Genomic DNA, 19,981 nt, shown 5'->3' with positions numbered 1-19,981 from the left:
CCCAACCCCCCGGCTGTGGGCAGCCAATCAGCAGCTGCCTCCACCAGTGCACGCATGTGATTGGTCAGTTTGGTGAGCACAGGCGGGGCTTGTCCCACCAGAACGTCTGTACATCCACGGGGACGGCTGGTAACGTGACCCAGGCGATGGGGTCAGAGGTCACACCCAGGGTCAAGGCCAGACCCAGGGGAAGGGGCCATTGGTCTGAGCAAGCTGTCAACCCCAACCCTCCAGCTCCCCATCCTACCCCCTCCCCTCCCCACCCCTCACCCGCCCCCTCCCACTCCCCACTCCAAACCCCCCCTCCCCCCATCACCCCCTCCCATTCCCATCCACCCTCCCCTCTCCCTCCAAACATGCCTCAGCACCCGGGACCCAGGCAGTCTCCCCTCCCTCCCTCCCTCCCTCCCTCCCCACCCACTGGGGCTCACACGAAGCCCCCTGTTGCAGGACCTCTGAGGCAGTCAGTGTGCGAGTGGGTGTTTGTGGGTGTGAGCATACTGGAGAGCTGTGACCCACACCCTGACACTGACCGTGACCCCTGACCCTGCGCCCTGACCCACATCCTGACACTGACCCACACCCTCCGTGACCCCTGACCTATGGTAGGGTGGTAGAGTTCTGAGTGGCCACCACTGTCGGGCAGAACCTGCGCAGTAACGTTTGCCGACGTCCCCGAACTACGGCGAGCTCCGAGTGCGGGAGCTGGCCTGAGTCCGCAGGGAGAGGCGGGAGAGGCCTGGGTTCAGTTCTGGTTGACCTCAGGCACTTCTCCGGATCTCGGGAACGGGTCAGGCCCCTCGGCTCCTGGACCCTGCTCCTTCACCCACTGAGCCTTGGCTGACTGACCCCCCAGACCCACTCGCCTGCCGTCACAGTCACAGAATGCAGCCATTCGGTCCACAGAGTCCATACTAGCTCTGTGCCCGAGCGAGCCCCCCTCCCCCACCCTCTCCCCCCCCCACCCACCCCCCCAGCCCTACACACTCCTCAGGGACATATCCAGCTCCCCTCTGCAGCTACTTGGGCAGCGGTGCAGTGGGTGAGCCGCTGCCTCACGGCCCCAGAGACCCGGGTTCGATCCCGACCTCCGGCGCTGTCTGTGTGGAGTTCGCACGCTCTCCCTGTGGGATCCCCCCCCCCCCCCGGGGGCTCCGGTTCCCTCCCACGTCCCAACGACGTGTGGCGTCGGTGGGTTAATCGGCCGCTGTAAATCGCCCCCCTGAGGTGTGGGTGAGGGCAGAATCTGGGGGTGGGGGTTGATGGGGATGTGGGTCACAGTGAAGTGAGTGGGGGAAAGGAATTGACAGGAAGGTTCTGCCAGCCGGCATAGGCTTGAGGGGTCGAATGGCCTCCTTTTATGTCGTGACAAGAAACTATCAAAAATATAATACGTAAAAGCAAGGCCAGAGGAACGTTTTGTGTGAGAGGATTGTGGACATTGATGGGGGGGTGGGGGGAGGGTGATGGGGGGGGGAGGGGGAAGGGGATGGGGGGAGGTAGGGGGTGGGGTGAGGGAGGGGATGGGGGATATGGGTGGGGTGGGGTGGGATGGGGTTGAGAGAGGGGGAGGGGGTGGGGGGTGGGGGCTGAGGGCCCCCGGGGGGTGGCTCAGCAGCTCACTCTGCACCCTCGGGAGGTCCATCCCCCTGCCCTCTGCCGAGGCTGGAACACGGGGCTACAAGCAGGGTGGGGGTCACACTACTGGATGGCCCCCCCCACCCCGAGAACAACCGGGTGGGAGCCCCCCCCTGGGATCGCACAGAGCCACATGGTGTCCTTCCCAGTAACGGAGGGTGGAGGGTGGGGGGTAGGGGTCAGGGAGCGCAGGATCAGCCTGCACCTCCCTGGTGGCATACAGCACAGCCACAGGCCTTTCTGCCCGTCCCCTTCATGCTGTTCAAGAGCGTTCCCTGAGCCGCCCCTGGGGGTGGCGTCTATCGCAGGGTGGGCAATGAGGAACTTGTGGCTGCTTGAGGACCCTCACCCCTCGTCCTTGCCCCTCACCCGTCCTTGCCCCTCTCTCCTTACCCCTCGTCGTCCCTTGGCCTCGCCCCTTGCTTCTTGCCCCTTACCCCTCACCCTTGTCCCTGGTCCTTGCCCCTTGCACCACAGCAGACAGGGGCAGGAGCATCCCACCATTGCCCTGTTGGGCACCGGGCCAGTTGATTGGGTTATGGAGCTGACGGGATATCTGAGTCACTGCTACTTGCCCCAGTCCTGGCCACTGGGGAGGGGGGTTTAGAAACCTGGGGGGTTGGGGGGCAGTTGGAAGGAAAACCAGCCATTGGGCAACTTTGGGAAGAGGGGCCTGTGGGGTTGGGCTGGAGGAGGTTGGGGGAGAGGGTATTGGGGTGTTGCGGCTGTGCTCACCGCCCAGCTCCCTCACAAACCACCCCCCCAGCCGCCTCCATCCGTCCCACCTCACTGCCCCCCTGCTGGTGCCTCCGTTCCCTCCTGCCGAGGGAACGCGTCAGAGGTGGGGCCGAGGTTTTTCCAGTTGGGGGTCGGGGCGTGGGGGGAGGGGGAGGGAGTCGCAGGGCCAGAGATCAGAGGTTGTCACCCTTCGAGTGTCCGCAGTCGTGCTCCTCGGGAGGCTTCCGGTAGCTGTAGATGACGTGGGCGTCCAACATCTCCAGCAACAGGTCGTAGAAGGGGACCACGTTCTTACATTTCATGGTGTACAGGTGCTCCATGCCTTTGTTACTGAGGGGCAGACAACACAGACAGGCAGCTCAGGCAACACACACACACACAGAGTACAGGCAGAGCCTGGGTTACAGCAGGGTCCGTTCCTGAGGACTGCCTGCATGCTGATTTCTCCGTGACTGGAGAAACATCCGTGTTCTACAGTCACCCACGTGGTGTCGCTCAACATACACTTGTTGTCCTTGCATTTCGTTCAATGGTCACCCCGACACTGCTCACAAATAACCTAACTGAACGTTTACTGGATCCGGTCATTAGCGACTGCCATCGAACATTTTATTGTCATCACTACTAGCTTGAAAAACGTTCTAAGAATGTCAGGGAGAATTTGCGTAAAGTTGGATATCTGCAAATCAGGTTGCTTGTAACCTGGGGAAGCCCTGTACAGTGTCACCATAGTCAGGGCCATGTGACAGACTGTTGCTACAATCAGGGTCATATGGTACACTGTTGTTCCAGTGTGGGTCATATGACCAATGATAAAATGCCGTTACAGTCGGGGTCCCACCACGCGGTGTTGTTATGGTGTAGATACAGTCTGGGTCCCACCGCACAGTGTTGTTATGGTGTAGATACAGTCTGGGTCACGTGGCACAGTGTTGTTACGGTGTAGATACAGACTGGGTCCCACCGCACAGTGTTGTTATGGTGTAGATACAGTCTGGATCATGTGGCACAGTGTTGTTATGGTGTAGATACAGTCTGGGTCACGTGGCACAGTGTTGTTATGGTGTAGATACAGTCTGGGTCACGTGGCACAGTGTTGTTATGGTGTAGATACAGTCTGGGTCACGTGGCACAGTGTTGTTATGGTGTAGATACAGTCTGGGTCACGTGGCACAGTGTTGTTATGGTGTAGCTACAGTCTGGGTCACACAGCGCAGTGTTGTTATGGCATAGATACAGTCTGGTTCCCATGGCACCATGTTGTTATGGTGTAGATACAGTCTGGGTCACACAGCGCTGTGTTGTTATGGTGTAGATGCAGTCTAGATCACGTGGCACAGTGTTGTTATGGTGTAGGTACAGTCTGGGTCAGAAGGTACAATATTGTCATGGGTAGAGAATTGGCTGAGGAGCAGGAGGCAGTGAGTGGTGGTGAAGACCTGAGGTTGGGGGGGGCTGACCCGGTGGGGGAGGGTCACAGTGGTGGGGTGGGTGGGGGATGGACGGTGGGCGGGCGATAGAGGGGGACCAGGAGGAGCAGTGAGTGATGGAGGGGCTTCAGGACGGGTGGGGAGTGATGGAGGAAGGTCCGGGAAGGAGGGTTCTGGGGGGAGGTCCGGGAGGGTGTACTGGACAAGTCCGGGAGGAGGGTCTGGGAGGGGGGTCCGGGAGGGATTCCCCGGGAGGTTGGAGGGTCCGGGAGGTGGGGGTCCAGGAGGGAATCCCCGGGAGGGGGGTGTCCGGGAGGGAGGTTCCGGCAGGAGTGGTCTGGGAGGGGGTGTCCGAGAGGGGTGTCCAGGAGTGGGTCCGGGAGGAGGGGTCCAGAAGGGGGATCCGGGAGGGGGGGTCCAGGAGGGAGGGTCCGGGAGAGGGTCCCCGGGAGAGGGGTCCGGGAAGTGGGGTCCGGGAGAGGAGGGTCCGGGGGGGTCCGGGTCCGGGAGAGGGGTCCGGGAGAGGGTCCGGGAGGGAGTGGGGGGTGTCCAGGACCCTACCTGGCATGCCGGATGTGTGAGAGCAGCATGAGGAGGTGGGCCAGCCGTGTGGCCTGTTGCTGAGGCGGGACCCCACTGCGGGACATGCACCAGATCAGTGTGTCCGTGATTGTGTCCAGGATCTTGTGCAGCTTCTCCCGGTTCTCCTGCTCCTCCGAGACACCGGAGCGCGGAAACATGCCTGTGGGGACAGAGTCCGTGCCTGTGAGATCGGACGGTGCGGATGACCCGGGGTGGGGGAGACGCTCCTACCCCCTCTTGGGTGGTCTCTGTCCCACCTCCCCCACTCCCCCAGCCCCCGCCACCAACCCCTCCCTCCCTCACCCCCACCCACCCCTCCATCCCTCACTGACCACCGAACCTCCTCTCTCCAGGGACACCGCCCGCTCCCTGGAGCCAAAGCCCTCCTTGCCGAAACATTCCAGGAGACCTCTGCCCCGACAGAGCAGTGACACCCAGCTCCCGACCTGGTCCAACAAAGGTTCCACACGCCAGCAGCCCCTCATTGATCCGTATGTGAACCCCAGGGTCCCAAGCACTTCACCAACTGTTCCCCCAACCAGCCCTGCCCTTCCCCGGGGTCCTCTGCCCCAGCCCACCCCCTGACAACAGCCCTGTCAGCACTGTCCCCCCCAGTCACTCTCCCAAAGTGATCGTTTTGCCTTCTCTGTACTGATTCCTCCTACTGCCAGCCGACCTGTGACTTGCAACCCCTAACCTCCTGTCTCTTACTCCCTCCTCAGAGAGGGTGATGCAATTTGGAAAGTCAAACCAGTGTTGGGCTGATATGAATAGCAGGGTACCAGTGAGTGTCGTTGGACAGAGGGACCGAGGAGGACCAGCACACAGCAACATCACAGGTAGACAGGGTGGTGAAGGTGTTTGGCAGGCTGGCCATCATCAGTCAGGGCGCTGAGTACAGGAGCTGGGACATTCTGCTGCAGTTGTACAAGTCGTTGGAGAGGCCACACTTGGAGCACTGTGGACAGTTTTGGTCGCCCTGTTGTAGGAAAGACGTGGTTAAACTGGAGAGAGTGCAGAGAAGGTTTACGAGGATGTTGCCAGGACTCGAGGGCCTGAGTTACAGGGAGAGGTCGGCCAGGCTGGCTCTTTATTCCATGGAGTGTAGGAGAATGAGGGGCGACCTTATAGAAGTGTTTAAAATTATGAGAGGCATAGATAAGGTGGACGGTAACAGTCTTTTCCCCAGGGAGGGGGAGTCCAAAACTAGGGGGCAGAGGTTTAGGGTGAGAGGGAAAGATTTAAAAGGGACCTGAGGGGCAACTTTCACACAGAGGGTGGTGAGTGTATGGAACGAGCTGCCAGAGGAAGTGGGTGAGGCAGGGACAACAGCACTTGGACAGGTACATGGAGGGGCAGGGCTTGGAGGGATATGGGCCGAACGCAGGGAATTGGGACTAGCTGGGTGGGCACCGTGGTCGGCAGGGACTGGTTGGGCCGAAGGGCCTGTATCCGTGCTGTATTGCTCTGTGACTCACTTGCTGCCACACTTTGTGTTATCTGCAGATTAGGAAATGTTACCCTGCACACCACCAGTCTGTTCCCCAACATTTGTCAAAGCGGGCCTTGATCCCAACAGAGCTCTGTGACACAGCAATGTTCACCACCTCCCACTCTCTGAAACCCATTTACTGCCCCCCTGACCCTAGAATCTCTGTGTTCACCTTCAGTACTATAATTCCAAGCAAACTCATCACCAAACTCTGAGACCTGGGACTCAACACCTCCCTCTGTAACTGGATCCTTGACTTTCTGACCAACAGACCGCAATCAGTGAGGATAGGCAGCAATACCTCCGGCACGATTATTCTCAACACTGGTGCCCCACAAGGCTGCGTCCTCAGCCCTCTACTCTACTCCCTATACACTCATGACTGTGTGGCCAGATTCTGCTCTAACTCCATCTACATGTTTGCAGATGATACCACCGTTGTCAGCCGTATCTCAAACAGCGATGAGTCGGAGTACAGGAAGGAGATAGAGAGCTTAGTGGAATGGTTTCATGACAACAACCTTTCCTTCAATGTCAACAAAACAAAAGAGCTGGTCATTGACTTCAGGAAAGGGGGCGGTGAACATGCACCTATCTACATCAATGGTGCTGAGGTCGAGAGGGTTGACAGCTTCAAGTTCCTGGGAGTGAACATCACCAATAGCCTGTCCTGGTCCATCCATGTAGACACCACGGCCAAGAAAGCTCACTAGTGCCTCTACTTCCTCAGGAGGTTAAAGGCATGTCCCCTTTAATCCTCACCAACTTTTACCGATGCACCACAGAAAGCATCCTATCCGGATGTATCACGGCTTGGTACAGCAACTGCTCTGCCTGGGATTGCAAGGACTGGCTGGACATGCAGCGCTGAGGAGTGAGAACACGGGACAGTACAGCACAGGAACAGGCCCTTCGGCCCGCCACGTTGTTCCAGACTAATTAAACTAGTAATTAAACACCCAACCAAACTCATCCCTCTACCTACACAATGTCCTCACCCCTCCATTCTCTGCACATCCATCTGCCTATCTAAGAGCTTCTCTCATACCTGCCTCCACCACCACCCCTGGCAGCACATTCCAGGCACCCACCACTCTCTGTGTGTAAAAAATACTTGCCCCGCACATCTCCTCTGAACTTTCCCCTCTCACCTTACATGCATGCACTCTGGTATTAGACATTTTGAACCTGGGAGAAAGATACCAGCTGTCTACTCTGTCTGTGCCTCTCACAATTTTATAAACCTCTATCAGGTCTCCCCTCAGCCTCTGACGCTCCAGAGAAAACAACCCAAGTTTGTCCAACCTCTCCTTATAGCTTATAGTTTCCATGATAATTCTTCTGTCAGCTGAGGTGTGTTATTGTCACGTGTGTATTCCCTGTTTCTGTGACACTTTATTCTGCATTCTGTTCTTGTTTTACCCTGTACTACCTCAATGCACTGTGTAATGAAATGATCTGTATGATCGGTATGCAAGACAAGTTTTACACAGTACCTCAGTACAAGTGACCAATTACTAATGTAGTTGAGCACGAACGGCCCTGAACAGTCCTCTACTGGTTCTCCTACATCACCTTGAACCTCTCCTGGTTGTTTTCAGTCTTTGCCCTGGCTACTGTAGTTTTTCACTGTACCTCGGTACAAGTGACAATAATAAACCAATTCACATACATGTACCTGTTTCGTGTGTCATCCACAAAGCCACCATTACTGGGAATGCCCACCGTTGGGGCACAGGGACCCCTGGGACTGTGGGAAATACATGGAACACACTGGGAAAGATGGAGGGTTATAGAGGGTTACTCTGTCTCTAATTCTTGTCCCTGTTCTGGGAGTGTGTGATGGGACGGTGTGGAGGGAGCTTCACCCTGTGTCTGACTCTGGGAGTGTGTAATGGGACAAGTAGAGGGAGCTTCATCCTGTGTCTGACCCCAGGAGTGTGTGATGGGACGGTGTGGAGGGAGCTTCACCCTGTGTCTGACCCTGGGAGTGTGTAATGGGACGGGTAGAGGGAGCTTCACTCTGTGTCTGACCCTGGGAGTGTGTAATGGGACGGTGTGGAGGGAGCTTCATCCTGTGTCTGACCCCGGGAGTGTGTGATGGGACGGTGTGGAGGGAGCTTCACTCTGTGTCTGACCCCGGGAGTGTGTGATGGGACGGTGTGGAGGGAGCTTCACTGTGTGTCTGACCCCGGGAGGGAGGGAGGGGGCTGATGATTCCCAGGATGTGAACACTTCAGCCCCTAGATAGTTAAGGACTGAATCAAGCTGCAGTCATACAATCCTGGCCAGACATCAGAGGGAATCAAAGTTAAGTCCAGTCCTTTCATCGGGCGACTTCCAAGCACAACATCGGTCAATGAAATAAAACAACTCCATTGTAATTTAATAAATTTGACAGTTTTATAGAGAAGTTCCTTTGCTGTAATTACTAACAGTGATGCCACAGAGAGATCAGCCTTTCCCTGGGAACCAGTGCTATGTCCTGTCACTTCACGGTCCTCAAGGACTCCCGCTGGTATGGAAGTTTGGGATCACAAGTGTGCAGGACGGGCAGCAGAGTGTGCAGCAGACGGGGAGAATGGGGAACGTTTTGCCTCAGTGAACACGTCCGGACTTCCGGAATCCCACCTGCCCATCATCAGAAGACCATTGGCTCCTTAAGCCTGTAACACGGATCAATGAGATCTGTGGTGATCTGTGACGGAGCTCCATTCACCTCACTTTTCCCCGTGCCCCTGAACACCCCCGGGGAACATTCCTGGCCCTTAGACAGGCGATAGACCCCCTTCAGCTTCAGAAGGGCAGACGGAGGTCAGTGCGGGCAAGTGCGAGGTGTTGCACTTTGGGAGGTTAAATGCAAGGGGAAAGTAGAGAGTAAATGGCAGGGCCCTTTGGAGCATTGATCTACAGAGGGATCTTGGGTGCACGTCCATTGGTCCCTGAAAGTGGCCACACAAATGGGTAGGGAGAAACTGCAGAGAGTTGTGGACACAGCCCAGCACATCACAGAAAGCAGCCTCCCCTCCTTGGACTCTTCCCGCTGCCTCCATAAAGCAGCCAACATAATCAAAGACCCCACCCACCCCGGACATTCTCTCTTCTCTCCCTTCTGATCAGGGAGAAGATACAAAAGCCTGAAAGCACGTACCACCAGGCTCAAGGACAGCTTCTATCCCGCTGTTATAAGACTATTGAATGGTTCCCTAGTACGATAAGATGGACTCTTGACCTCACAACCTACCTCGTTATGACCTTGCACCTTATTGTCTGCCTGCACTGCACTTTCTCTGTAACTGTAACACTTTATTCTGCATTACGTATTGTTTTCCCTTGTACAATCTCGATGAACTGATGTGATGAAATGATCTGTAAGGATGGCATGCAGAACAGTTTTTCACTGTACCTCAGTACATGTGACAATAATAAACCAATTAATTTAATGCTTGCCTTCATCAGTCACAGAGTTATACAGCACGGAAACAGGCCCTTCGGCCCATCTCCTCCATGCTGACCAAGATGCCTGCCTAAGCTGGTCCCACTTGCCCACGTTTGGCCCATATCCCTCTAAACCTTTCCTATCCCTGTACGAGAGGTCCATTCCAGAGCCTGATCACAGTGATTAGAGTCCACACAGGGAAACTGGTACAAAGACAAAACTGAAGGCTGTTTATCTGCAATGTAGGTGAGTTAATGAAGCAACTGTAAAAAGACCAGCACAAGAACCGTGGCTGTAAAGTGCCCGTGGTTGGGAATGAGAGTAACCTTTAGAGGAAGGAGGGAAAATGGGAAGGGAGGTTGAGGAGGGGTGGAGGTGGAGGAGGTGGTGACCCTGACCTCTTGCTTGGCACCTCATTAAAGAATTCTAAAAGTCCAAACACACCCTATCTGCTCTGCTTGTTGCAACCACACCTGGACCAGATTTGTATGATGGAGACACACAAGAGCACAGACTCTGGAACCTGGACCAAATAAACAATCTGCTGGAGGAAGTCAGCGGGTCAGGGAGCAACCAAGGAATGGTCAACGGTTCAGGTCAACACCCTGCGTGCATGGTCTCGACCCGAAACGTTGACCTTCTTAGAATGGTCTTCTAGACAGGCACGTGGATGTGCAGGGAACGGAGGGAGATGCACCCTGTGCAGGCAGAAGGGATTAGTTTAGTTAGGCGTTTAATTACTAGTTTCATTAGTTCAGCACAACATGGTGGGCCGAAGGGCCTGTTCCTGTACTGTTCCATGTTCTATTTTCTTCCTCTCCCTCCACAGACATTGCTGGGCCCACGGAGTCCCTCCGGCAGGTCCCAGTGTCTGCGGCCTCCACCTGACAAACAAGGTTTTCCAATCATAAATCCCGCTCACTCTGCACAATCCAACCACTCTTCCCTAAGTGCTCTTTTACGCCGCGGTCATAAATTCCAGCATTTTCCCCACTTGGATGCCCCACAAAGTGGTTTGGATTTCTTTGCCTGAAGGGGCTAGGCTTTGTTGTAAAGTGTGCATTAACACTTCCAGCATTAGACACTGCTGATTTACTGCCACAGCCTTCACACGGTTTCCCAATCCGACAAAGTCAGCCCACTCTCCATACCCTCATGGTTTGCTTTGTTGAGGTTTTGGTTTATTATTGTCACTTGTACCAAGTGAAAAACTTGCCTTGCATACTGTTCATACAGATCAATTCATCACACAGTGCGTCTGCTCCCATCCAGTCTCTGGGAACTGTTCCAGAACCTGTGGAAGTCTGAAGATGACAACCAGTTTATCCACTTTCTCCGCTTCCAATCCTTGGACACCCTCCTCACAGCCCAGAGGTATATTGACTCCCATCCCCACGACTTTCTCCAATACCATTCTTTGGTTACATTAACTTATTTCAGCTACTCTTCACTCCTCCTTTACTCCAGTGTTTCCAGGAGGTCTTCCAAGCTTCTGGGAACACTTGACACAGATTATCAGTGGGAGCAAGTGTGGAGGGGAGATCTCCTGAAGCGATGAGCTCTGTGATGGCCTGATGATCATCAGTGGGGTACCGGTCCAGCGGTCCAGAGCCACCGTCTGGCCTCTGCAAGCGAGAGGTCAGTCCGCCAGACCACATCAGCACTGTCCTTGTCTGTGGGTTTGACGGGGAGGTTGGGCTTGGTGCAGAGTGAGTGGAGAGCCGTGCGTTCAGTGGGGGTGAGCCTGGAGTGGATGAGGGGAGGGGAGGTGGTTGATCCAGTGTTGGCAGTCCCAAATGGAAAGGTCAAGAGAGAGGGTAAAGGGCCAGGAGGGGCTGACCAAGAGGAAGGGAAGTGTTGGAGACAGGAGAAAGGGGCATCAATGGGGGGGGGGAACCACAAAATACCATTTCCTCAACCCCCCTTGTATAATTTCTCCTGTCTCAGACTGAAAGAGGGCAACGTTTGTGATTCTTTTCCTTTTACATCGACAGACAGAAACGGTCTGTTTTGAGCCTATCTCATATTCCTCTTTCCCTTGGTCCTGCTTTGCTGAATTCTAAAACATTCACAATCCTCGGGCTCACTGCTCGTTTTGACAACCTTGTAAGCCTTTTCCTTTGATGTAATGCTCTCTTTAACTTCTCATAAGCTCATTTGGACCACTGCTGCCATGGGTTCTTTATCTTTGCCTGAAGGGGCTAGGCTTTGTTGTAAAGTGTGCATTAACACTTCCAGCATTAGACACTGCTGATTTACTGCCACAGCCTTCACACGGTTTCCCAATCCGACAAAGTCAGCCCAATCTCCATACCCTCCCACTTTGCTTTGTTCAGGTTTACATAAGGATACACTCGGCCCCTCCATTCAATACGATCCTAGCTCAGGCCTCAAAGTCAAAGGCAAGTTTATTGTCATATCCACAATTACATGTATGCACCGGTGCAATGAGAAATAGGGATAGGAAAAAGTCTCTGACTGTCCACTCAATCTATGCCTCTTATCATCTTGTACACCTCTATCAAGTCACCTCTCATCCTCCTCCTCTCCAAAGAGAAAAGCCCCAGCTCACTCAACCTATCCTCATAAGACATGCTCTCCAATCCAGGCAACACCCTGGTAAATCTCCTCTGCACCCTCTCTAAAGCTTCCACATCCTTCCTATAATGAGGTGACCAGAACTGAATGCAATACTCCAAGTGTGGTCTGACCAGAGTTCTACATGTTGATTGGACGAACCAAACTGTCAAAGGTATTCTGGAAGCAGAATCTGTGGAGTGTGTCAGGCTTTGCTGTGTAAAGCTGTACGTGCAGAGTGTACCCTGCAATGGGCTATTTTAGATTTGGTCTGATGTAACGAGGAAGGATTACGAAGGGATCCTGTAGTGCAGTGGCCACAATATGCTACAATTCCAAATGCAGCTTGATGTTGAACAGCACAGGTCCATAACCAGTCTTCACTTTAAACAAGGGCATTTATAATGGTGTGGGGGTGTAATTGCCTAAGGTAGACTGGTTCAGAGATGGGTCAGTGGTGGGAGATATTCAAATAGCTGGTCTATGAAGTGAAGCAAGAGTTTACACACAAAATGCTGGAGGAACTCAGCGGGTCGGGCAGCCTCCGTGGAGGAAAATGGACAGTCGACGTCCCTGGTCGAGACCCTTCATCTGGACTGCAAAGAGTAGAGGGGAGATGGCCGGTGTAGAGAGGTGGGGGGAAGGGGTGGAGAAAGAGCTGGCAGGTGATAGGTGGATCCAGGTGAGAGGGTGGGGGAGGTGATAGGCAGACGGAGGAGGGAGGGGTGGAGATGGTGACAGGCTGGGGGGGGGTGAGGGGTGGAGGTGACACAGGGCTGCAGGGACCTGATAGGAGAGGAAGGTGGACCATGGAACCAGATAAGGGAGGTGGGGAGGGCAGGTGGGAACAGTGGGGGGAGGGGACCCGGTGGGAGGGGGGTATGGGTGGCGGTCAGATGGAGTCGGGGGGGGAGGGGAGTGAGACAGGGTGATGGGGGGGCTGGGGTGGGTGTGGGAGGGATGAGGGAGATCAGGAGGAGGGAGAAGGGAGTGGCAGTTGGAGGACGCAGTGTTCATGTTGTCAGGTTGTAGACTCCCCAGACATAAAGGGCTGTTCCTCTGGCCTCACCCTGGCAGTGGAGGAGGCAGAGGACACACAGGTTGGGATGGGAATGGGGAGGGGATCAGCAAGAGTTAATCCCAGCCAAAAAGAGGGATTGCACGAGAAAGAGGCACAATCCGTGGTCAACGAAGGAGGTTGTGGAAAATGTTCATCTGAAGGAGGCAAGGCTTTGGGATGGACCAGAGGTCCGGGAGGTGTTTAGGACCCAGCAGCAGAGGATGAAGCAGCTCATAAGAGAGGGGAAAATTAACTTAGAGAGAAAACTTCCAAGTCGAGTAAAAACAAACAGTAAGAGTTCCTCTGGATATATAAATAGGTCGAACATGACTAAGGTAAATGTTGGGCCTCTGGAGGACAAGGCTGGTGAATTAATAACAGCAAACAAAGAATCAGCAGATGTGTTGAATAAATCAGTCTTCATTGTGGAAGCCATTGCTGGTATCTCCAAGGTATCAGACGGACTCATTTCAGAGGACATGGAAGAACTTGCAAACATCCCAATTACAAGAAATAAACTACTGGAGAAACCCAGGGGGCTAATGGACAGAGGCTTGTAAGTGAGTGAGGTTCAGAGGGATCTAAGTTTGCAGTGGATAAATCATAAAAGGACTTTATTCCCTGGAACGTAGGGGTGATCTGATAGAGGTGTATAAGATCATGAGGGACAGGGTGAAAACACAGAGTCTTTTCCCCAGGGAGGGGGAGCTAAAAACAAGAGGGCAGAGGTTTAAGATCAGAGGTGAGAGATTTAAAAGGGACATCAGGGGCAGCTTCTTCACACAAAGGGTGGTGCGTATTTGGAACGAGCTGCCAAAAACAGTGGTTGAGGCGGGCACATTAGCAACGTTTAAAAGCCATCTAGACAAGTCAATGGATAGGAGAGGTTCAGAGGGCCCTGGGCCAAACATGGGCAGATGGGACAAGCTCGCTGGACAACACAGTTGGCAGGGACCAGTTGGGCCAAAGGGTCTGTTTCCGTGCTGTGTGACTCTATGACTCTAAAAGCCAGCAGGCAGGCCCAACAAGTAGTTAAAAAGGCAAATGGCATTTTGGTCTCCAATGCAAAGGGGTTGGAGTTTTAGGATAGGGAGGCTTTGTTCCCGTTGTACACGGTGTTGGGGAGGCCTCACCTGGAGTACTGAGCACGGTTTTGGTCCTCTCAGCTAAAAAAGTCCGTCCAAAGGAGATTCGCTGGGCTAATTCCTGCGATGTGAGGGTTGCCCCATCAAGCGAGGCTGGACAGTTTGGGTTTGTATCCCTTGGAGTTCAGAAGAGTGAGGGTGACTTTATTCAGACATACAGGATCCTCAGGGGATCTGACAGGGGAGATGTTGAGACGTTACCACCAGAGGGAGAGTCACAAACAAGGGGACGTGGTTACAGGGGCTGGTCATTTAAAGCTGAGGTGCGTAGAAATTTCTTCTAAATAAATTAAGTTAGAGATAGAAAAACACTTGAGGGTTCTGGGGAACTGGCACAGAAGTGGAGTTGAGGTCACCAGAGATCAGCCATGATCATATTGAGTGGTGGGGTAGGATTGAGGGACCAAGTGGCCTACTCCTGCTCCTCTTGTCTTGTGCCCTTGTGAGTTTGTTCTTTGCTCATCAATTTTGCAGATGACACAAGATTAGGAGGTGTTGTTGATCGTGGAGAAGGTTGTGGTGGATCACAGGGGGATCGTGATCAGTTCGGGAAGTGGGCCGAGGAGTGGCAAATGGGCTTCAATACAGATAAGTGTGAGGTGATGCATTTTGGAAAGTCAAACCAGCGTAGGACTTGTACTGTGAGTGGTAGAGTGTAATGGAACAGAGGAGTACAAGTGCATAGTTCATTGAAAGCGGCGTCACAGGTAGACGGGGTGGTGAAGGTGCTTGGCACGCTGGCCATCAGTCAGGGCACTGAGTACAGGAGCTGGGACATTATGTTGCAGTTGTACAAGTCGTTGGTGAGGCCGCACTTGGAGCACTGTGGACAGTTTTGGTCGCCCTGTTATAGAAAAGATCTGGTTAAACTGGAAAGAGTTCAGAGAAGGTTTACGAGGATGTTACCAGGACTCGAGGGCCTGAGTTACAGGGAGAGGTCGGCCAGGCTGGGACTTTATTCCTCGGAACGTAGGAGAATGAGGGGCGACCTTGTAGAAGTGTTTAAAATTATGAGAGGCATAGATAAGGTGGATGGTAACAGTTTTTTTCCCCAGGGTAGGGGAGTCCAAAACTAGGGGGAATAGGTTTAGGGTGAGAGGGGAAAGATTTAAAAGGGACCTGAGGGGCGACTTTTTCATGCAGAGGGTGGTGAGTGTATGGAACGAGCTGCCAGAGGAAGTGGGTGAGGCAGGTACAACAGTGTCATTTAAGAAGCACTTGGACAGGTACATGGAGGGGCGGGGCTTGGAGGGATATGGGCCGAATACAGGAAACTGGGACGAGCTGGGTGGGCACCGTGGTCGGAATGGACTGGTTGGGCTGAAGGGCCTGTATCCATGCTGTATTGTTCTATGACTCTAACCAGCCCTGTTCTGCCCAGGGTATCTCAGTGCCCCATGATAATGACTGAGGAGTTTGCTGGGACGTCACAAGCTGGAGACACGTCCAGTGTCCAAGGACGAGCGGTGGGGCCCACAGCCCACCCTGTGGTACTGTCTCCCACTGGTGGAGGGAGGGTCACACTGTGGGAGGGGTGGTACTGAGGGAGGGTCACACTGTGGGAGGGGCGGTACTGAGGGAGGGTCACACTGGGGGAGGGTTGGTACTGAGGGAGGGTCACACTGGGGGAGGGGTGGTACTGAGGGAGGGTCACACTGGGGGAGGGGCGGTACTGAGGGAGGGTCACACTGTGGGAGGGGCGGTACTGAGGGAGGGTCACACTGGGGGAGGGGTGGTACTGAGGGAGGGTCACACTGGGGGAGGGGTGGTACTGAGGGAGGGTCACACTGGGGGAGGGGTGGTACTGAGGGAGGGTCACACTGTGGGAGGGGTGGTACTGAGGGAGGGTCACACTGGGGGAGGGGTGGTACTGAGGGAGGGTCACACTGGGGGAGGGGTGGTACTGAGGGAGGGTCACACTGGGGGAGGTACTCCAGGTGTGGATTAACCAATCTTCACAAAACCTTGGTCAGACCTCAGCTGGAGCACTGTGTGCATTTCTGGTCACCGCACTACAGGAAGGATGTGACGGTGCCAGAGAGGGTGCAGAGGAGAGTCACCAGGGTGTTGCCTGGGATGGAGCGTTTCAGTTATGAGGGGAGACTGGAGAAGCTGGATCTGTTCTCCCTGGAGTGGAGGGGGTTAAGGGTGAACGTGCCTGAGGTGCATAAATTATGTGGGGTACAGAGAGAGTTGATGGTAGAAAACTTCTTCCCCATCGTAGAGGAGTTTAAAACTAGAGGACATCGATTCAGGGCAAGAGATGTGGAGAGGATCAGAGAAGGAAGTTTCTCACTCGCAGGGTGCTGGAGATCTGGAACGCACCATGAATTGAGGATAGTGAGGAAGGTTGTTTAAGTAGATTCTAGACCAGACGGCAAGTCGGGGGGAGTGTTGGCAGATGGAATTTAATACTGACTGAAGCCAGGTGTTGCATCTCAGGATGGCAAACAAGGTGAGGACATGTATAGTGAATGGTTGGATGCTAAGGATCTTGGAGTTCAAATCCACAGCTCTCTGAAAAGTGGCAGCACAGGTGAACAGGGTGGTGTGGAAGGTGCGTGGTGCACTTACTTTCATGGGTCAGGGCACAGGATATAAAAGTTGGGATGTTGTGTTGAAACTTTACAACAGTATTGGACAGGAGCTGGGGAGAGTAGACTGGGAGCAGCTGTTATATGTGGGAGTTATTAAAGGCAGCTGGTGGCTGGTCAGAATTGAGGACCAACATGTTCCCGTGAGGAAGAAAGACGAGGATGGGAAAGATCAGGAACCTTCGATGACAAGTAGTCAGAAAGGAAAAGGAATCATGTGTAAGGATAAGGGAGGTGAAATCGGACCGGGCTGTCGAGGTTTATAAAGGAAGCAGGAGAGGACTTACACAGGGAATCGGGAGGGGTAAAGGGAGCAGTGAAATATCCTCGGTGAGTAGGGTGAAGGAGAATCCCAAGGCATTTTATACTGACGTTAAAAACAAGAGTGTGGCTAGGGAGAGGGTAGGACCACTCGAGGACAAAGGAGGGAATTTCTGCCTGGAGCCGGAGGAAGTGGGTGAGGTACTAAACAAGTGCTTCACATCGGTTTTCACCAAGGAGAAGGACATGGAGGGTGATGAGATCAGGGAGGGGTGTGCTGATATTCTGGGGCAGATTGAGATCGAGGAGGAGGAGCTGTTGGGTCTTTAAAGAGCATTAAGGTGGATAAGTCCCCAGGGCCTGATGGGATCTATCCCGGGCTATTGAGAGAGGAGATTTCTGGGGCCCTGACAGAGATCTCTGTGTCCTCTTTAGCCACAGGTGAGATCTCAGAGCACTGGACAACAGCCAATGTTGTTCCTTGGTTTAAAAAGGTCAATAGAGTAGTCAGGAAATTACAGGCTGGTGAGCCTTACATCAGTGGTAGGGAAGCTACTGGAGAAGATTCTTATGGATAGGATTTACTTGCATCTGGAAAAGCATGGACATTAGGGATAGTCAGCATGGCAGGTCGTGTTTTACAAATGGGATTGAGTGCTTTGAGGAGGTGGTGAAGACGACTGATGAAGGGAGGGCAGTGGATGCTGTCTACAGGGACTTTGGTGAAGCTTTCGACCAGGTCCCTCAGGTGGGCTGGTCCAGAAGATTCAGGTGCATGGGACCCACGGAGATTTGGTAGATTGGATTCAAAATTGGCTTGTCCATAGAAGACAGAGGGTAGCAGTTGAGGGGCATTACTCTGACTGTAGGTCTGTGACCAGTGGTGTCTGCAGAGATCAGTGCTGGGACCTTTGTTGTTTGTGATATATATCAATGATTCAGACAAAATGTAGGTGGTCTGATTAGTAAGCTTGCAGATGACACAAAACTTGGAGGAATTGTAGATAATGAGGAAGGTTGTCCAAGGATGCAGCAGGATATACAGTGGCATGCAAAAGTTTGGGCACCCCTGGTCAAAATTTCTGTTACTGTGAATAGCTAAGCGAGTAAAAGATGACCTGATTTCCAAAAGGTATAAAGTTAAAGATGACACATTTCTTTAATATTTTAAGCAAGATTACTTTTTTATTTCCACCTTTCACAGTTTCAAAATAACAAAAAAGGAAAAGGGCCCGAAGCAAAAGTTTGGGCACCCTGCATGGTCAGTATTTAGTAACACCCCCTTTGGCAAGTATCACAGCTTGTAAATGCTTTCTGTAGCCAGCTAAGAGTCTTTCAATTCTTGTTTGGGGGACTTTAGCCCATCCTTCCTTGCAAAAGGCTTCTAGTTCTGTGAGATTCTTGGGCCGTCTTGCATGCACTGCTCTTTTGAGGTCCATCCACAGATTTTCGATGATGTTTAGGTCGGGGGACTGTGAGGGCCATGGCAAAACCTTCAGCTTGTGCCTCTTGAGGTAGTCCGTTGTGGATTTTGAGGTGTGTTTAGGATCGTTATCCTGTTGTAGAAGCCATCCTCTTTTCACCTTCAGCATTTTTACAGACGGTGTGATGTTTGCTTCCAGAATTTGCTGGTATTTAATTGAATTCATTCTTCTCTCTACCAGTGAAATGTTCCCCGTGGCACCGGCTGCAACACAAGCCCAAAGCATGGTCGATCCACCCCCGTGCTTAACAGTTGGCGAGGTGTTCTTTTCATGAAATTCTGCACCCTTTTTTTCTCCAAACATACCTTTGCTCATTGTGGCCAAAAAGTTCTAGTTTAACTTCATCAGTCCACAGGACTTGTTTCCAAAATGCCTCAGGCTTGTTTAGATATTCCTTTGCAAACTTCTGACGCTGCATTCTGTGGTGAGGATGCAGGAAAGTCTGGAGAAAAAAGGGTGCAGAATTTCATGAAAAGAACACTTCTCCAACTGTTAAGCACGGGGGTGGATCGATCATGCTTTGGGCTTGTGTTGCAGCCGGTGCCACGGGGAACATTTCACTGGTAGAGAGAAGAATGAATTCAATTAAATACCAGCAAATTCTGGAAGCAAACATCACACCATCTGTAAAAATGCTGAAGGTGAAAAGAGGATGGCTTCTACAACAGGATAACGATCCTAAACACACCTCAAAATCCACAATGGACTACCTCAAGAGGCACAAGCTGAAGGTTTTGCCATGGCCCTCACAGTCCCCTGACCTAAACATCAACGAAAATCTGTGGATAGACCTCAAAAGAGCAGTGCATGCAAGATGGCCCAAGAATCTCACAGAACTAGAAGCCTTTTGCAAGGAAGAATGGGCGAAAATCCCCCAAACAAGAAATGAAAGACTCTTAGCTGGCTACAGAAAGTGTTTACTAGCTGTGATACTTGCCAAAGGGGGTGTTACTAAATACCGACCATGTAGGGTGCCCAAACTTTTGCTTCGGGCCCTTTTCCCTTTTTGTTATTTTGAAACTGTAAAAGATGGAAATAAAAAAGTAATCTTGCTTAAAATATTAAAGAAATGTGTCATCTTTAACTTTATACCTCTTGGAAATCAGGTCATCTTTTACTTGTTCAGCTATTCACAGTAACAGAAATTTTGACCAGGGGTGCCCAAACTTTTGCATGCCACTGTAGATCAGTTGGAAATGTGGGCAGGGAAATGGCAGATGGAGTTTAATTCAGACAAGTGTGAGGTGTTGCACTTTGGAAGATCAAACGTAAGAGGGAATGTATACAGTAAATGGCAGGACCCTTACAAGCAATGACGTAGAGAGGGATTTGGGGTGCAAGTCCACAGCTCCCTGAAAGTGGCAACACAAGTAGATAAGGTGGTAAAGAAGGCAGTTGGGGTGTTAAGTATAAAAGCCGGGAAGTCAGGTTGCAGCTGTATAAAACTTTGGTTGGACCACATTTTGAGTATTGTGTGTCGTTCTGATTGCCGTGTTACAGGAAAGATGTGTCGGCTTTGGAGAGGGTGCAGAAGAGAGTCA

General features: G+C 52.7%; 1 protein-coding gene across 7 annotated transcripts in view; it reads right to left on the bottom strand.

The window, feature by feature from the left end:
• Positions 1–452: 452 nt before the first annotated feature.
• esr2a (estrogen receptor 2a) overlaps positions 453–19,981 on the bottom strand; it is a 178,041-nt gene continuing 158,512 nt past the window's right edge. For all 7 annotated transcript variants that reach the window (XM_052015195.1, XM_052015235.1, XM_052015184.1 and 4 more), the window contains exons 8-9: positions 4,368–4,548; positions 453–2,706 (exon numbers count right to left, since the gene is read on the bottom strand). In XM_052015195.1, coding sequence (XP_051871155.1) covers positions 2,550–2,706; positions 4,368–4,548 — 338 coding nt within the window. In that variant the 3' untranslated portion in view covers positions 453–2,549. The remainder of the gene's footprint in view (positions 2,707–4,367; positions 4,549–19,981) is intronic.

This window comes from Pristis pectinata, chromosome 1, assembly GCF_009764475.1.
Source record: "Pristis pectinata isolate sPriPec2 chromosome 1, sPriPec2.1.pri, whole genome shotgun sequence".
Lineage (NCBI taxonomy): Eukaryota > Metazoa > Chordata > Chondrichthyes > Rhinopristiformes > Pristidae > Pristis > Pristis pectinata.
Note: the sequence above shows the minus strand (reverse complement) of the source record. Positions and strands in the feature narration are given on the sequence as shown.